Source organism: Nerophis lumbriciformis, linkage group LG20 (genome assembly GCF_033978685.3).
Source record: "Nerophis lumbriciformis linkage group LG20, RoL_Nlum_v2.1, whole genome shotgun sequence".
Lineage (NCBI taxonomy): Eukaryota > Metazoa > Chordata > Actinopteri > Syngnathiformes > Syngnathidae > Nerophis > Nerophis lumbriciformis.
Window position 1 is genome coordinate 17836626 of NC_084567.2, and position 16749 is coordinate 17853374.

At 44.5% G+C, this 16749-nt stretch overlaps 1 protein-coding gene across 1 annotated transcript in view; it reads left to right on the forward strand.

Annotated features, from left to right (window-relative positions):
- Positions 1-4740: 4740 nt before the first annotated feature.
- fam219ab (family with sequence similarity 219 member Ab) overlaps positions 4741-16749 on the forward strand; it is a 35195-nt gene continuing 23186 nt past the window's right edge. The window contains exon 1 of the mRNA XM_061980555.1: positions 4741-4972. Within this exon, the coding sequence (XP_061836539.1) occupies positions 4907-4972 (66 nt within the window). The 5' untranslated portion in view covers positions 4741-4906. The remainder of the gene's footprint in view (positions 4973-16749) is intronic.

Consider the following 16749-nt stretch of genomic DNA (forward strand, 5'->3'; position numbering starts at 1 on the left):
CCAAAAAGTTGCTTTATAATCAGTGATCAGGTTAACGCATCCGTTTGTGCAAAGATGAGTGTGGACACCCCGACTGGTGTGCTGGCTGGCAAATTTCACTTTCCGACTGGATTTTATCTAAAATTTACCACCTTTTGAGCAAATAAACTTGCATTCAAAGTAAAATATTCAAGAATAATTATTCTGACATTCTGACAATAAACTCGCATACTACGCAATGGCGGTCGTTTGTTTGAAAATTAAGTTTCAGGGACGTCCCCAACGGTGTTCAACCAATCAGCGTTCGACATCGCAGCCCGCCCCCGAAAAAATTCAGGGTAGCTTCAAAAAGTCCCACCTAGCTAGGAGGAACTCCGAAAGGTTCCTGATGAACGGAATCTACCAGGGTAGTTCTTGGTGGAAACACAGGGGGAAAGTTCTCGGAAAAGTTCCTGCGGTAAAAAGGGGCCTCTCGTTACCTACCTCTGTGCGATTAAGACGGCGCTAACTGTAAGTGAGATATGTTAGCGATAATAACAATATCGTTAATACTTGGTTAATATTCAGGTCACGACATGTAAATGGAGTATTGTTGGCGGTTTTTGGATGTTTTTTTGGGGTCCTCTTCGGCGAATAGATGACTCCCAGTTGCTACATAGTTAGCCGTCTAGTACGATCCGCATTTTACGAATTAAAATACATAAAAAAAGAAAAACATGTGTTCTTGTCTCACATAGGAAATGTGAATCAGGGATTGTGGATTCTGGATTGTGAAGCCGCTCCCTCGTGTGCCTCGTCTACATGTAAGTAGTAAGGGTGTAACGGTACACAAAAATGTCGGTTCTGTACGTACCGCGGTTTAGAGGTCACGGTTCGGTTCATTTTTGGTACAGTAAGAAAACAACAAAATATACATTTTATGGTTATTTATTTACCAACATTTGTAAACAATGGCTTTATCCTTTTAACATTGCTTTAAAATATCTCTGTGTGTAATGGATGTGAGCCAACACTAGGCTGATCAGTGCAACAGCAGGCAGTCATGAATGCTAAGCATAACAATAACATACATATACACACACAGGGTCCATTGTCAGGGTTAATGCAGTCATCCATCCATCCATCCATCTTCTTCCGCTTATCCGAGGTCGGGTCGCGGGGGCAGCAGCCTAAGCAGGGAAGCCCAGACTTCCCTCTCCCCAGCCACTTCGTCCAGCTCTTCCTGTGGGACCCCGAGGCGTTCCCAGGCCAGCCGGGAGACATAGTCTTCCCAACGTGTCCTGGGTCTTCCCCGCGGCCTCCTACCGGTCGGACGTGCCCTAAACACCTCCCTAGGGAGGCGTTCGGGTGGCATCCTGACCAGATGCCCGAACCACCTCATCTGGCTCCTCTCGATGTGGAGGAGCAGCGGCTTTACTTTGAGCTCCCCCCGGATGGCAGAGCTTCTCACCCTATCTCTAAGGGAGAGCCCCGCCACCCGGCGGAGGAAACTCATTTCGGCCGCTTGTACCCGTGATCTTGTCCTTTCGGTCATAACCCAAAGCTCATGACCATAGGTGAGGATGGGAACGTAGATCGACCGGTAAATTGAGAGCTTTGCCTTCCGGCTCAGCTCCTTCTTCACCACAACGGATCGATACAGCGTCCGCATTACTGAAGACGCCGCACTGATCCGCCTGTCGATCTCACGATCCACTCTTCCCTCACTCGTGAACAAGACAACATATATAAAATAAAAACTAAATAAGATAAGGCTCAGAATTGGTTTCTTAACAAAACCTTTCTACATATAAAGAGCAACATTTCCACATATAAAGTGCAACATTAAACTGCTTCAAGTTGTTGCTCGGATTAAATCAAATGACAAAACTTTTCTTCTACATATAAAAAGTGCAACATTAAACAGTTTCAAATCAACTCAGCCTCAGATTAACTTTTCTTTTTCCCCTCCAGCCTTTAACCCTGGTGACTTTCACTCAATTTTCATGTTTTTTGCCAGAAAAATCAGTTTATCCACATTGTCTGCAGAAAGAGCAGACCTGCTTGCAGTTAAAATGTCTCCAGCTGTGGACAATACCCTTTCACTGGGCACGGAGCTAGCAGGTATGGCGAGGTAGTGCCTGGCTAACTTGGCAGTAAGAGGATATGTTGGCTCATTGTTCTTCCACCATAGAAGTGGGTCAAAATCTAGTTTTTAATGCAATATGGACTTATATCTGCTGCTATAAAAACACCAACGGCATTTGTTATTGATTTAGCCCTGCCTGACTCGCCGAGGAGAAGCTGCTTGAATGCGGTGGGAGCTGTGTTTGTTCGTCTTTCTCTTCGTTGAAGCGATGTTATCCATTGTTGTATCGCACCGCGAAGCCCAAATGTTCCCAAACGGGAGATCTTAATGAGGCAGGAGGGTCTTCCAGCTCTGGCTTTTGCATGTTGTCGTAGCCCGGTCGTTGCTAGCATGCCGTGTGTTGTGCCTCAGTGTGCATTGTTTACACAACGTGCGGTGTGCTACTTAATATGTCCGTGTGGAAACTCGTTCGGTACACCTCCGAACCGAACCGAACCCCCGTACCGAAACGGTTCAATACAAATACACGTACCGTTACACCCTTAGTAAATAGTGATTTTAAATTATGTTTCGTTCATTGTTTCTTCTGACGAACAAACATGTAGACAATTACAGCATGAGGAACTTCACATTGAAGCAAACAATGGTACAGCTTACATTTTCGTTTTAATCACGGTTTTGTGCTACTGGTAGCTTTTTTCGAGAAAACATCAAAATTCAACAGAACACCAGCTTATTTTTTAACCCTCAAAAAAGTCTGCAGGCTCAAGAGCGTTTTCTATTTGGGCTCCAATACTCTGGAATGCCCTATCAACAAGTTAAAGATGCTACCCATCTAATTTAAGTCCCGCCTTAAAACTTATTCATATACTTTAGCTTTTAAATAGACTTTGTTTTAGACCAGTTGATCTGCCGCTTCTCTTTTTCCCCTCCCCTCTCCTGCATGGATAGGTTACAAGGTGGCCACGGATAATTCCTGGGAGGAACTGGGGGGCAACCAGTAAATGTTTATTTACATACATTAATTGTTTCCAATCTATGTCTGTAACGCAGCAGCAAAACGGGCTGACCAAACAAAACAGAAGTGATCTTCATGGACACACTAGCTGCAGAAGCTAGCTCTCCACCCAGATAAACAGACAGACAAGTTAGTAATACTAACACAGACACTCGTAAACGTGTTAGCATATTAGCTAATGCTAACAAAGTAAGCTTGATTACATTACTATAGCACGTACAAATAAGCATGAAGACATTTCTACAGACATCACACATGGGCGGAATAGTAAGTAAGAATTGTTTTAGTTATACTGTAAAACTTACAAACGTTGCTTGGGGTGATGAATGAAGAATCATTTCAAGCAGAAAGGCTATGTACGTTTTTTCTTCCGGTTCAAGGCAATAAAACAGGAAGTACATTTTCAACCCGCAACACCTGCAGTGAGCGAACTTGACCAAAAGATGGCGCCATAGCACAGACAGTAACATGCCATTTCAGTGTCTCCGCTTGTGTTATTGACTTTACTATTAAACACCAAACGTTGTGGTTGTTAGCGAAACGCACAATGCATAAATTAACTGCACCGTTTTATAAGCTACTGCGCTTAAAGCGTAGGAAAAAAAGTAGCGGCTTATATTACAGAATTTACGGTATATAAAACCTTGATGGAGGTGTTCAGCTGTTTTTTAGAGGGCCTCCCATTTTGTGAACATTTATTTACGTTTTAGAATGCATTAAAAAAAAAGGAAAATGTGCTCTTGTCTTACATAAGAACTGTGAATGATAGTCAAAATTCCCCTTTAATATTGGTGATTTAAAAGCATGTTTTACAACTTTTTGACAACCTTTGTATGGAAGAATGTTTTGCACACATTGAAAAATTCCAACATATCCATAAAATAAATGATGCATGAAGACACTCCTACAGACATCACATATGGGACGGTTTAGTAAGTAAGAATAGTTTTAGCTATATTGTAAAACTTACAAATGTTGCTTGGGGTGATGAATGAAGAATCATTTCAAGCAGAAACGCTATCTACGTTTTTTCTTTCGGTTCAAGGCATTAAAACAGGATGTACATTTTCAACCCGCAACACCTTCCGGATGTGAACTCATTCAAAAGATGGCACCATAGCGCAAAAAAATAACACACACTTTCAGTGTTTCTGCTTGTCTTTAATGGAAACTTTTGAACACAAAACATTATGGCTGTTAGCGAAACGCAAAATCCATAAATTAGCCGCACCGTTTTATAAGCCGCTGGGTTCAAAGCATAGGAAAAAAGTAGCAGCTTATAGTCGAGAATTTACGGTATATAAAACCTTGGTGGAGGTGTTTAGATGTATTTTAGAGAGCCTCCCATTTTGCTAACATTTATTTACATAAAAAATGACAAACATGTGCTCTTGTCTCTTGTCTTGTCTCTCTTGTCTTGTGAATTGTTGGTGATTTAAAAGCATGTTTTACAACTTTATTACAACCTTTGTATGGAAGAACGTTTTTGCACACATTGACAAATTCCAACATACCCATAATATAAACAATGCATCTATTTGTGCTTAGTAGCATGGGGTGTGTCTATGTTTACACCCCGCCGCGCTAGAGAGCACCACCCCTTAAGAGCCTGTGTCGGTCTAAGCCCAACCGGAAATGGGTGTTGTTGACGTGAACTACTCATCCTCATCGTCATCATCATCATCGTCGTCGACAGTACCAGCTGGGATGATGTTTCACACCGAGGGAGCGCAGGGATTATTCCACGTCTGATTGGCGTCTCGGGAATATTGTCTAAAAAAACCCAACGTATTTTCGAGTGGTGCTGAACTAATTTCGTGCTCTGAAAAGGAGGAGACGTGATGGAGGAGATCGACAGATTCCAAGTGCCCTGCAATGCCGCGCAGGAGGCGGAGATGCAGCCGCTGGTAGGAACATTTGATATATATTTTTTTGTTGTTTTTTTAGAAAAACACTTACTATGAATATGTTTCATAAATAAGGGGAAAACGCCACAAAAATACACTAGGGGATCGCGAGTGGCGGCAGTGGCCTGCGTGGCAGGTTGCGAAAAACCTCGTCGTGCGTTATATTATGCGCATAAGTGCAGCACACAACAACATAGTTTTTAGCCTGCCATCACACGTTAAAATATGAAATATTAGATATTAATGTTGGGTGTGTGTAATGCGTAGTCACGTCCCATCCACACGCAGCGGCCACGTCCTCAGCATCCACGCAGCAACGACGATGAAAATCCACATATTCTACAAGAATGCGCACATTTATAATCTTCAAATAGGTTACTGCACAAAAAGAGTGTTTGGTGTGGCGTTGTGCTCCTTGGCCTCAAATGTACAGTGCAAGGGTGTCCAAACTTTTTCCAGCCATGGCCGCATGCTTACAAATGGAAGGCTGCGGGGCCACTTTGATCATTTTTATACATTAAGGCTATGTCTACACCAAGCCGGATAACCCCTTACACCAGGGGTCCCCAAAGTACGGCCCGCGGACCGGATCCGGCCCCCCAGCATCCAAAATCCGGCCCACGGGAAATCCCAAGTTAAAAATTTTGATTTATTTCCATCCATCCATCCATCTTCTTCCGCTTATCCGAGGTCGGGTCGCGGGGGCAGCAGCCTAAGTAGGGAAGCCCAGACTTCCCTCTCCCCAGCCACTTCGTCCATCTCCTCCCGGGGGATCCCGAGGCGTTCCCAGGCCAGCCGGGAGACAGTCTTCCCAACGTGTCCTGGGTCTTCCCCGTGGCCTCCTGCCGGTCGGACGTGCCCTAAACACCTCCCTAGGGAGGCGCTCGGGTGGCATCCTGACCAGATGCCCGAACCACCTCATCTGGCTCCTCTCGATGTGGAGGAGCAGCGGCTTTACTTTGAGCTCCCCCGGATGACAGAGCTCCTCACCCTATCTCTAAGGGAGAGCCCCGCCACCCGGCGGAGGAAACTCATTTCGGCCGCTTGTACCCGTGATCTTGTCCTTTCGGTCATAACCCAAAGCTCATGACCATAGGTGAGGATGGGAACGTAGATAGACCGGTAAATTGAGAGCTTTGCCTTCCGGCTCAGCTCCTTATATTTATTTATTTATTTATTTTTTTAATTATTATTATTTATTTATTTTTTCTTTCCTTTCTAATCCATTTTCTACCGCTTGTTACTCTCAGTGTCTTCTAGCCGCTCAGGCAAATCATATTGTTTAAAAATGAATTTTCCCATCGATAACATGACAATGTTAAATGTTGATGAACATTAATGTTAATTGATGTTAAATGACAAAACGGATTAACTCGCTGGAATATAAAGACAATGTGTGTGTGTGTATATATATATATATATATATATATATATAGCGCAGCACGGTGGGAGAGGGGTTAGTGCGTCTGCCTCACAATACGAAGGTCCTGAGTAGTCGTGAGTTCAATCCCGGCCTCGGGATCTTTCTGTGTGGAGTTTGCATGTTCTCCCCATGACTGCGTGGGTTCCCTCCGGGTACTCCGGCTTCCTCCCACCTCCAAAGACATGCACCTGGGGATAGGTTGATTGGCAACACTAAATTGGCCCTAGTGTGTGAATGTGAGTGTGAATGTTGTCTGTCTATCTGTGTTGGCCCTGCGATGAGGTAGCGACTTGTCCAGGGTGTACCCCGCCTTCCGCCCGATTGTAGCTGAGATAGGTTCCAGCGCCCCCCGCGACCCCGAAAGGAATAAGCGGTAGAAATATATATATATATATATATATATATATATGTATATATATATATATATATATATATATATATATATATATATATATATACACACACACACACACACACACACACATACAGCCCAGCCCCGGGCCAAATTTTTTTAACCCAATGCGGCCCCGGAGTCAAAAAGTTTGGGGACCCCTGCCTTTAAACGAATAATTATTTAGCTTAAGCCCCGTTTCATCCACACTAAACTATCGTTTAAGGTTCCCTTCCTTGGATATTTTTTTTTACACGGGTAAGTGTGCCGTGTATTTCTTGAATCTAGCTTTGTATGGAGTCATTGATCGTTTACAAACTGAGTTCGGAGAGGAAGTGACGTCAGAAAGAACGCGCCACAGCCAGCTTCATAACAACCTGAGCTAACCACTGAAAAGATGGAGGCGAGTCATCCAGACATGCTGTGTTTTTCCTTGTGGAAATCACACATGAATGCCTTAAGAGAAAGCGATTGCAACTATTTGGAATACTACACTTCTCAGACGGCAAGAGAAGTTTCGAATGTCGAGGTCAGTTGTGATTCTACTTACCGAAAAACTTCATCCATTTGTCGAAGGAGAGTCAACGAATATGCGGGCTCCCGTGGCTGTGATAAAAAAATGTAACGTGTGCTTTGTATTACCTGGTCGTCGAGGGAAGAATACGGAAAACGGCGAATGCTTTTGGACTGGCAAAGCACACTGTATCAGTTATTGTACGCCATGTATGTTGCGGACTCAACGTCTAGGTCCAGGGTATATAAAGTCACCAAAAACAAATGGAGAATGAAGGTGAAGGCAAAAGAGTGAGCAGTGTCCTGACCAGATATCTAGATCCCGAGTTTGATTGATGTAAAATGTTCTTTACCACATTGTTTACAAGTCTTAATAAAGATTTTATTAATTTATGATGTCTCAGGTGTGATTCACTACAATAGGGCGCCACAGCACACTGGATTCCAGTTAATTGAAATACCACATCACTGGATATTGTTCAGATAAGTTACATTTAATTTAAGAGCTTGCACACAAAGCAACACTGGAGGTGACTATGACGTGCGCATTTTTCGCGCATGCGTACTAGGTCGCGTTGCACCGGCTGACAGAGGAGGGGAGGGGGTCTTAAACGACTATTGTGCGTGTGTGGACAAGGATTAGGTTAGGTGGGATTTACCTGGATAACCTTAGTGTAAACGAGGCCTAACACACCTGTGTGCCGCTCGATAAATTCTGGTGTGCCATCGGGAGATTATGTAATTTCACCTATTTTGGTTAAAAATAATTTATGCAAACCAGTATTTATAATTCGCAAATAAAGTGTCGTTGTTGAGTGTCTGTGCTGTCTCAAGCTTGGCAGAGTAATCGTGTAATACTCTCCCATATCAGTAGGTGGCAGCAGGTAGCTAATTGCTTTGTAAATGTCATATCTAACGCTTAAACCAAAAGTAAACAAAAGGCGAGTGCCCCTAAAAAAAGGCATTGAAGCTTAGGGATGGCTATGGAAAACGAAACTAAAACTGAACTGGCTACAAAGTAAACAAAAACAGAATGCTGGACGACAGCAAAGACTTGCAGCGTGTGGAGCAGATGCCGCCCACAAAGTACATCCGTACATGACATGACAATCAACAAAGAAGGATAGCGTCCGCACAACTTAAATAGTCTTGATTGCGAAAACAAAGCCGGTGCGGGGAATAGCGTTCAAGGAAGACATGAAACTACTACAGGAAAATATCAACAAGAGGAAAAGCCACCAAAATAGGAGCGCAAGACACTCTACACAGGAAAACATCTGTTGATTGTCATGTCATGTACGGATGTACTTTGTGGACGGCGTCTGCTCCACACGCTGCAAGTCACAGCATTACGTGACAAGTCGTGACAGTATTTTGAGACAAGAGCTATAGTGATGCATGCTTGGTTATGGTTTGAATTCATATCCAACAATTGCAACAATGACTTTTTACTGTCAATATCAACTACTGAGTTTCATTTTTTAATCTTTTTTGCTGGTTGTGCACTTCCGCATTTTTTTAATGAACAAAAATGTGCCTTGGCTCCAAAAAAGGTTGAAAAACACTGCATTAAGAAACTACAAACAATACAATGTAGGTCACTAATAAATGCAAAATTATCTAAACGCAACATTCACTCCTTAGCTTTTTGTTGTTTCAGTAACAAAGCATATTACATGTAATTCTGCCCTAAATTAAATATTTCCAAGAATAAACATGCCTAAATGAACTATAAATATCAAATACTACATTAGTTTTGGCCACTAGATGAGCCTAAAACAATCAGTATAATTTCCCCTGATTGGCTCAGCCTGGCAGCATTAGTAATATTAGCATGCTAACTTTTTTAGCCAATTTTGCTGCCGAATGCCTCAGTCATATAACTCTGTATTTGACACATGCTAACTGTTAGCATACACATTTTTTGAGCCAATTTTGCAGCCGAATGCCTCAGAGTCATATAACTCGGTACTTGACACATCATAACTGTTAGCATGCTAACATTAACATGCTAACTTTTTCAGCCGAACGCCTCAGTGTCATATAACTTGGCACATAACACATACTGCTAGCATGCTAACATTAACATGCTAACTTTTTCAGCCAATTTTGCAGCCGAACGCCTCAGTGTCATATAACTTGGCACATGACACATACTAACTGTTAGCATGTTAACATTAAAATGCTAACTTGTTTAGCCAATTTTGCAGCCAAATGCCTCAGTCATATAACTCTGTATTTGACACATGCTAACAGTTAGCATGCTAACATTAACACGCCAACTTTTTCAGCCAATTTTGCAGCCAAATGCTTCAATGTCATATAACTTGGCACATGACACATATTAACTGTTATCATGCTAACATTAACATGCTAACTTTTTCAGGCATTTTTGCAGCCAAACGCCTCGGAGTCATATAACTTGGTACTTGACAAATGTTAACTGTTAGCATGCCAACGTTAACATGCTAACTTTTTCAGCCAATTTTGCAGCCGAACACCTCAGTGTCATTTAACTTGGCACATGACACATACTAACTGTTAGCATGCTTGGGACGGTATAGCTCGGTTGGTAGAGTGGCCGTGCCAGCAACTTGAGGGTTGCAGGTTCGATCCCCGCTTCCGCCATCCTAGTCACTGCCGTTGTGTCCTTGGGGAAGACACTTTACCCACCTGCTCCCAGTGCCACCCACACTGGTTTAAATGTAACTTAGATATTGGGTTTCACTATGTAAAGCGCTTTGAGTCACTTGAGAAAAAGCGCTATATAAATGTAATTCACTTCACACTTCACTAACATTAACATGCTAACTTGTTTAGCCAATTTTGCAGCCAAATGCCTCAGTCATATAACTCTGTATTTGACACATGCTAACATTAACACGCTAACTTTTTCAGCCAATTTTGCAGCCGAATGCTTCAATGTCATATAACTTGGTACATGACACATACTAACTGTTAGCATGCTAACATTAACATGCTAACTTTTTCACCCATTTTTGCAGCCAAAGGCCTCAGAGTCATAACTTGGTACTTGACAAATGTTAACTGTTAGCATGCCAACATTAACATGCTAACTTTTTTAGCCAATTTTGCAGCCAAACACCTCAGTCATATTGCTTGGTATTTGACACATGCTAACTGTTAGCATGCTAACATTAACATTAGAGGTGGGAATCTTTGGGCACCTCACGATTCGATTACGATTCAGGAGCTACAATTGGAATTCATTTATGTATATTACTGCAGTTTGACATTTCTTTTCGTTTCACTAAATAAGCGTTTATCACTTGCAACTTTTAAAAATAGTGCATTTGTAATAAGAAAAAGTTTAATTCCCTTCACATGTATTTAAATTAATGACAATGTGTGCAAAACTGGACCATAAGTGCCCTATAATAAAGGAGCTGGTCGGATCTCTCGGTGAGGTGGCTCGCTGCAGTCAGCTAAATTTTAGAACTGTCTGCTTTACTCTATTTACAATAAATACATCAATTATCGATTATTGACGTTTGCTTATCGATTCTATACTTGTCCATGTTACTAACGCCGCTATTACGAACACTGACACATGCTAAACGTTAGCATGCTAACTTTAACATGCTAACTTTTTTGGGCCAATTTTACAGCCGAACGCCTCAGAGTGATATAACTTGGTCTTTGACACATGCTAACTGTTAGCATGCTAACATTTCTTAGCTAATTTTGCATGCATGTGCTTTATAGTCTTATAATTTGGTACTTTTATCCACTTTAAAACTTTTTATGATGTTGTCCCTCTTGCTTTAATTCACTTGTGTTTCGTACAGCACTTTAAGTTGAGTAGAGTTGAGTTTGAGTTTACTTCGAACATGCATACAATTACAACATGATACATCACAATTTCCAGTTTCTCTTTCTCAACATGTTTGAAAAGGAGTAGGAAGAATCAGAGCTTATTTAATCCTACCCCTTTTCCTTTACTTAGCAGTTGCTAACACTTTTGTTCACTTCCTGCTCTCAATGTATTCACAATATACTGCATAAGTAATAACATTAAAAATAAATAAATAAATAATTAGTGAAGTAAGTTGTGGATGGATGGATGGATGAAGTTGTATTTCATTAGGTGAGATAAAAAAAACATTGTCAATAAATTCAGAATGTTTATTATAGTTCTTCTTCTTTGTACTTTGTAAACACTTTAACAGTTTCTTGAATTGGATAATAGTGCCTTGTTTGATTTCCTTGCTTAATCCATTCCTTATTTTAATTCATTCATTCATTACATTCCTTGATCCTCTATGATTGTTATCTGTGAAAAGCGCTTTAGAAATAAAATGTACTTACTTACTTACTTGTCACATTCTAAATGTCAGCATGCTAATGTTAGCATTTTAATTCGGCTTGCGCATTTCAGCAGCTTGCTTTTTTTGGCCAATTTTATAGCCGAACGCCTCAGAGTGATATAACTTGGTCTTTGACACATGCTAACTGTTAGCATGCTAACATTTCTTAGCTAATTTTGCATGCATATGCTTTATAGTCTTATAACTTGGTACTTTTATCCACTTTAAAAAAAAAACTTTTTTATGATCTTGTCCCTGTTGCTTTAATTAAATGTTTGTGTTAATTCACTTGTTTTGTACAGCACTTTAAGTTGAGTAGAGTTGAGTTTGAGTTTACTTCGAACATGCATACAATTACAACATGCCCATTCATCCATCCATCTTCTTCCGCTTATCCGAGGTCGGGTCGCGGGGGCAGCAGCTTAAGCAGGGAAGCCCAGACTTTCCTCTCCCCAGCCACTTCGTCCAGCTCTTCCTGTGGGACCCCGAGGCGTTCCCAGGCCAGCCGGGAGACATAGTCTTCCCAACGTGTCCTGGGTCTTCCCCGCGGCCTCCTACCGGTCGGACGTGCCCTAAACACCTCCCTAGGGAGGCGTTCGGGTGGCATCCTGACCAGATGCCCGAACCACCTCATCTGGCTCCTCTCGATGTGGAGGAGCAGTGGCTTTACTTTGAGCTCCCCCCGGATGGCAGAGCTTCTCACCCTATCTCTAAGGGAGAGCCCCACCACCCGGCGGAGGAAACTCATTTCGGCCGCCTGTACCCGTGATCTTGTCCTTTCGGTCATAACCCAAAGCTCATGACCATAGGTGAGGATGGGAACGTAGATCGACCGGTAAATTGAGAGCTTTGCCTTCCGGCTCAGCTCCTTCTTCACCACAACGGATCGATACAGCGTCCGCATTACTGAAGATGCCGCACCGATCCGCCTGTCGATCTCACGATCCACTTTTCCCTCACTCGTGAACAAGACTCCTAGGTACTTGAACTCCACTTGGGGCAGGGTCTCCTCCCCAACCCGGAGATGGCACTCCACCCTTTTCCGGGCGAGAACCATGGACTCGGACTTGGAGGTGCTGATTCTCATCCCAGTCGCTTCACACTCGGCTGCGAACCGATCCAGTGAGAGCTGAAGATCCTGGCCAGATGAAGCCATCAGGACCACATCATCTGCAAAAAGCAGAGACCTAATCCTGCAGCCACCAAACCGGATCCCCTCAACGCCTTGACTGCGCCTAGAAATTCTGTCCATAAAAGTTATGAACAGAATCGGTGACAAAGGGCAGCCTTGACGGAGTCCAACCCTCACTGGAAACGTGTCCGACTTACTGCCGGCAATGCGGACCAAGCTCTGACACTGATCGTACAGGGAGCGGACAGCCACAATCAGACAGTCCGATACCCCATACTCTCTGAGCACTCCCCACAGGACCTCCCGAGGGACACGGTCGAATGCCTTCTCCAAGTCCACAAAGCACATGTAGACTGGTTGGGCAAACTCCCATGCACCCTCAAGGACCCTGCCGAGAGTATAGAGCTGGTCCACAGTTCCACGACCAGGACGAAAACCACACTGTTCCTCCTGAATCCGAGGTTCGACTATCCGGCGTAGCCTCCTCTCCAGTACACCTGAATAGACTTTACCGGGAAGGCTGAGGAGTGTGATCCCACGATAGTTGGAACACACCCTCCGGTTCTCCTTCTTAAAGAGAGGAACCACCACCCCGGTCTGCCAATCCAGAGGTACCGCCCCCGATGTCCACGCGATGCTGCAGAGTCTTGTCAACCAAGACAGCCCCACAGCATCCAGAGCCTTAAGGAACTCCGGGCGGATCTCATCCACCCCCGGGGCCTTGCCACCGAGGAGCTTTTTAACTACCTCAGCAACCTCAGCCCCAGAAATAGAAGAGCCCACCACAGACTCCCCAGGCACTGCTTCCTCATAGGAAGACGTGTCGGTGGGATTGAGGAGGTCTTCGAAGTATTCCCTCCACCGATCCACAACATCCGCAGTCGAGGTCAGCAGAACACCATCTGCACCATACACGGTGTTGACAGTGCACTGCTTCCCCTTCCTGGGGCGGCGGATGGTGGTCCAGAATCGCTTCGAAGCCGTCCGGAAGTCGTTTTCCATGGCCTCGCCGAACTCCTCCCATGTCCGAGTTTTTGCCTCCGCGACCGCTGAAGCCGCACACCGCTTGGCCTGTCGGTACCTGTCCGCTGCCTCCGGAGTCCTATGAGACAAAAGAACCCGATAGGACTCCTTCAGCTTGACGGCATCCCTCACCGCCGGTGTCCACCAACGGGTTCTACGATTACCGCCACGACAGGCACCAACCACCTTGCGGCCACAGCTCCAATCAGCCGCCTCGACAATAGAGGCGCGGAACATGGTCCACTCGGACTCAATGTCCAGCACCTCCCTCGTGACATGTTCAAAGTTCTTCCGGAGGTGGGAATTGAAACTCTCTCTGACAGGAGAGACTGCCAGACGTTCCCAGCAGACCCTCACAATGCGTTTGGGCCTGCCAGGTCTGTCCGGCATCGTCCCCCACCATCGCAGCCAACTCACCACCAGGTGGTGATCGCTAGAAAGCTCCGCCCCTCTCTTCACCAGAGTGTCCAAAACATGAGGCCGCAAATCCGATGACACAACTACAAAGTCGATCATGGAACTGCGGCCTAGGGTGTCCTGGTGCCAAGTGCACATATGGACACCCTTATGCTTGAACATGGTGTTCGTTATGGACAATCTGTGACGAGCACAAAAGTCCAATAACAAAACACCACTCGGGTTCAGATCCGGGCGGTCATTCTTCCCAATCACGCCTCTCCAGGTTTCACTGTCGTTGCCAACATGAGCGTTGAAGTCACCCAGTAGGACAAGGGAATCACCCGGGGGAGCACTTTCCAGTACTCCCTCGAGTGTATCCAAAAAGGGTGGGTACTCTGAACTGCTGTTTGGTGCGTAAGCACAAACAACAGTCAGGACCCGTCCCCCCACCCGAAGGCGTAGGTAGGCTACCCTCTCGTCCACTGGGTTGAACTCCAACGTGCAGGCTTTGAGCCGGGGGGCAACAAGAATTGCTACCCCAGCTCGTCGCCTCTCACTGCGTGCAACGCCAGTGTGGAAGAGAGTCCAGCCCCTCTCGAGAGAACTGGTTCCAGAGCCCTTGCTGTGCGTCGAGGTGAGTCCGACTATATCCAGCCGGAACTTCTCTACCTCGCGCACTAGCTCAGGCTCCTTCCCCCCCCAGCGAGGTGACGTTCCACGTCCCAAGAGCTAGCTTATGTAGCCGAGGATCGGACCGCCAAGTGTCCTGCCTTCGGCTTCCGCCCAGCTCACACTGCACCCGACCTCTATGGCCCCTCCCATGAGTGGTGAGCCCATTGGAGGGGGGACCCACGTTGCCTCTTCGGGCTGTGCCCGGCCGGGCCCCATGGGGACAGGCCCGGCCACCAGGCGCTCGCCATCGTGCCCCAACTCCGGGCCTGGCTCCAGAGGGGGGCCCCGGTGACCCGCTTCCGGGCGAGGGAAATCTGAATCCTTGCTGTTTCATTCCCATAGAAGTCTTCGAGCTGCTCTTTGTCTGATCCCTCACCTAGGACCTGTTTGTCTTGGGAGACCCTACCAGGGGGCATGACAGCCCCCGGACAACATAGCTCCTAGGATCATTGGGACACGCAAACTCCTCTACCACGTTAAGGTGGCAGCTCAGAGAGGAGCAATTACAACATGATACATCACAATTTCCAGTTTCTCTTTCTCAACATGTTTGAAAAGGAGTAGGAAGAATCAGAGCTTATTTAATCCTACCCCTTTTCCTTTACTTAGCAGTTGCTAACACTTTTGTTCACTTCCTGTTCTCAATGTATTCATAATATACTGCAGAAGTAATAACATTAAAAATAAATAAATACATAATTAGTGAAGTAAGTTGTGGATGGATGGATGGAAGTTGTATTTCATTAGGTGAGATAAAACATTGTCAATAAATTCAGAATGTTTATTATAGTTATTCTTCTTTGTACTTTGTAAACACTAACAGTTTCTTGAATTGGATAATATTAGTACATTGTTTGATTTCCTTGCTTAATCCATTCCTTGTTTTAATTCATTCATTCATTACATTCTTTGATCCTTTGTGATTGTTATCTGTGAAAAGCGCTTTAGAAATAAAATGTACTTACTTACTTTTTTGCCACATTCTAAATGTCAGCATGCTAATGTTAGCATTTCAATTCGGCTTGCGCATTTTAGCAGCTTGTGCATTTCAGCATCCACAAGCAATGTCCCCCAAATTGCATATTCTAGTTTTTTTGTGTAGGGTTCTAATCTGGGATATGTTTATTTTGTCTTTAGAAAGTGTCGCGGGCCAATAAAAAAACAGCTGTGGGCCGCAAATGGCCCCCGGGCCGTACTTTGGTCATCCCTAGTATAGTGCTTATATGGAGTTAGTGTAGTCCACAGGGCGGCCTATAGACTCACTGTCTGAAACAAGAGTTCAGTGGGAGGCAATTTCTGTCCCTCAGGGTTTTGTACCGTTGTGCCGGTCACGTCTTTTGTGGCTTAGTTGTGTTGCTGCTTTATCAGTGTGTTGTGTCATTTGTTTTTATTGGGGCTTTTGCAATCGTGCTGTAGCTGAAAGTTATGACTCTGTAATGCCCCAGAGACACAGTCGGAGATACAGTACACTCTCAGACGCTTTAACAAGTAGCAAAACACAAATATACGAGAGCTGCTGTTCGCCACAACTTACGTTTGAACACTCAATACACGGATATCCAAACTCTCGCGCGACTTGGTTCACTCTGCCGCACTTACACACGTCACACACAGCAGCAGCACCACCTCTTAAAGGCGCGCACACACGTCACACTACACTATTGTCTTCTGCTGTTTGCGTTTTTCTCGACCCCCGTAGCTATTCGCCATTTTTGTTTTGATGACGCCACAGACGGGAAAACAACGTCTTTATTATTAAAAGTGCAAAACTTCATATAAAGTTGGCCTTTCCTAAATCCAATGTTTTCCTTTTTTCTAGCACCGATAAAATTGATCGATTGCCTTTTAAAACGATCTTGGATCAATACCTATCTTTTGAAGGCAAACCTGCCGAGT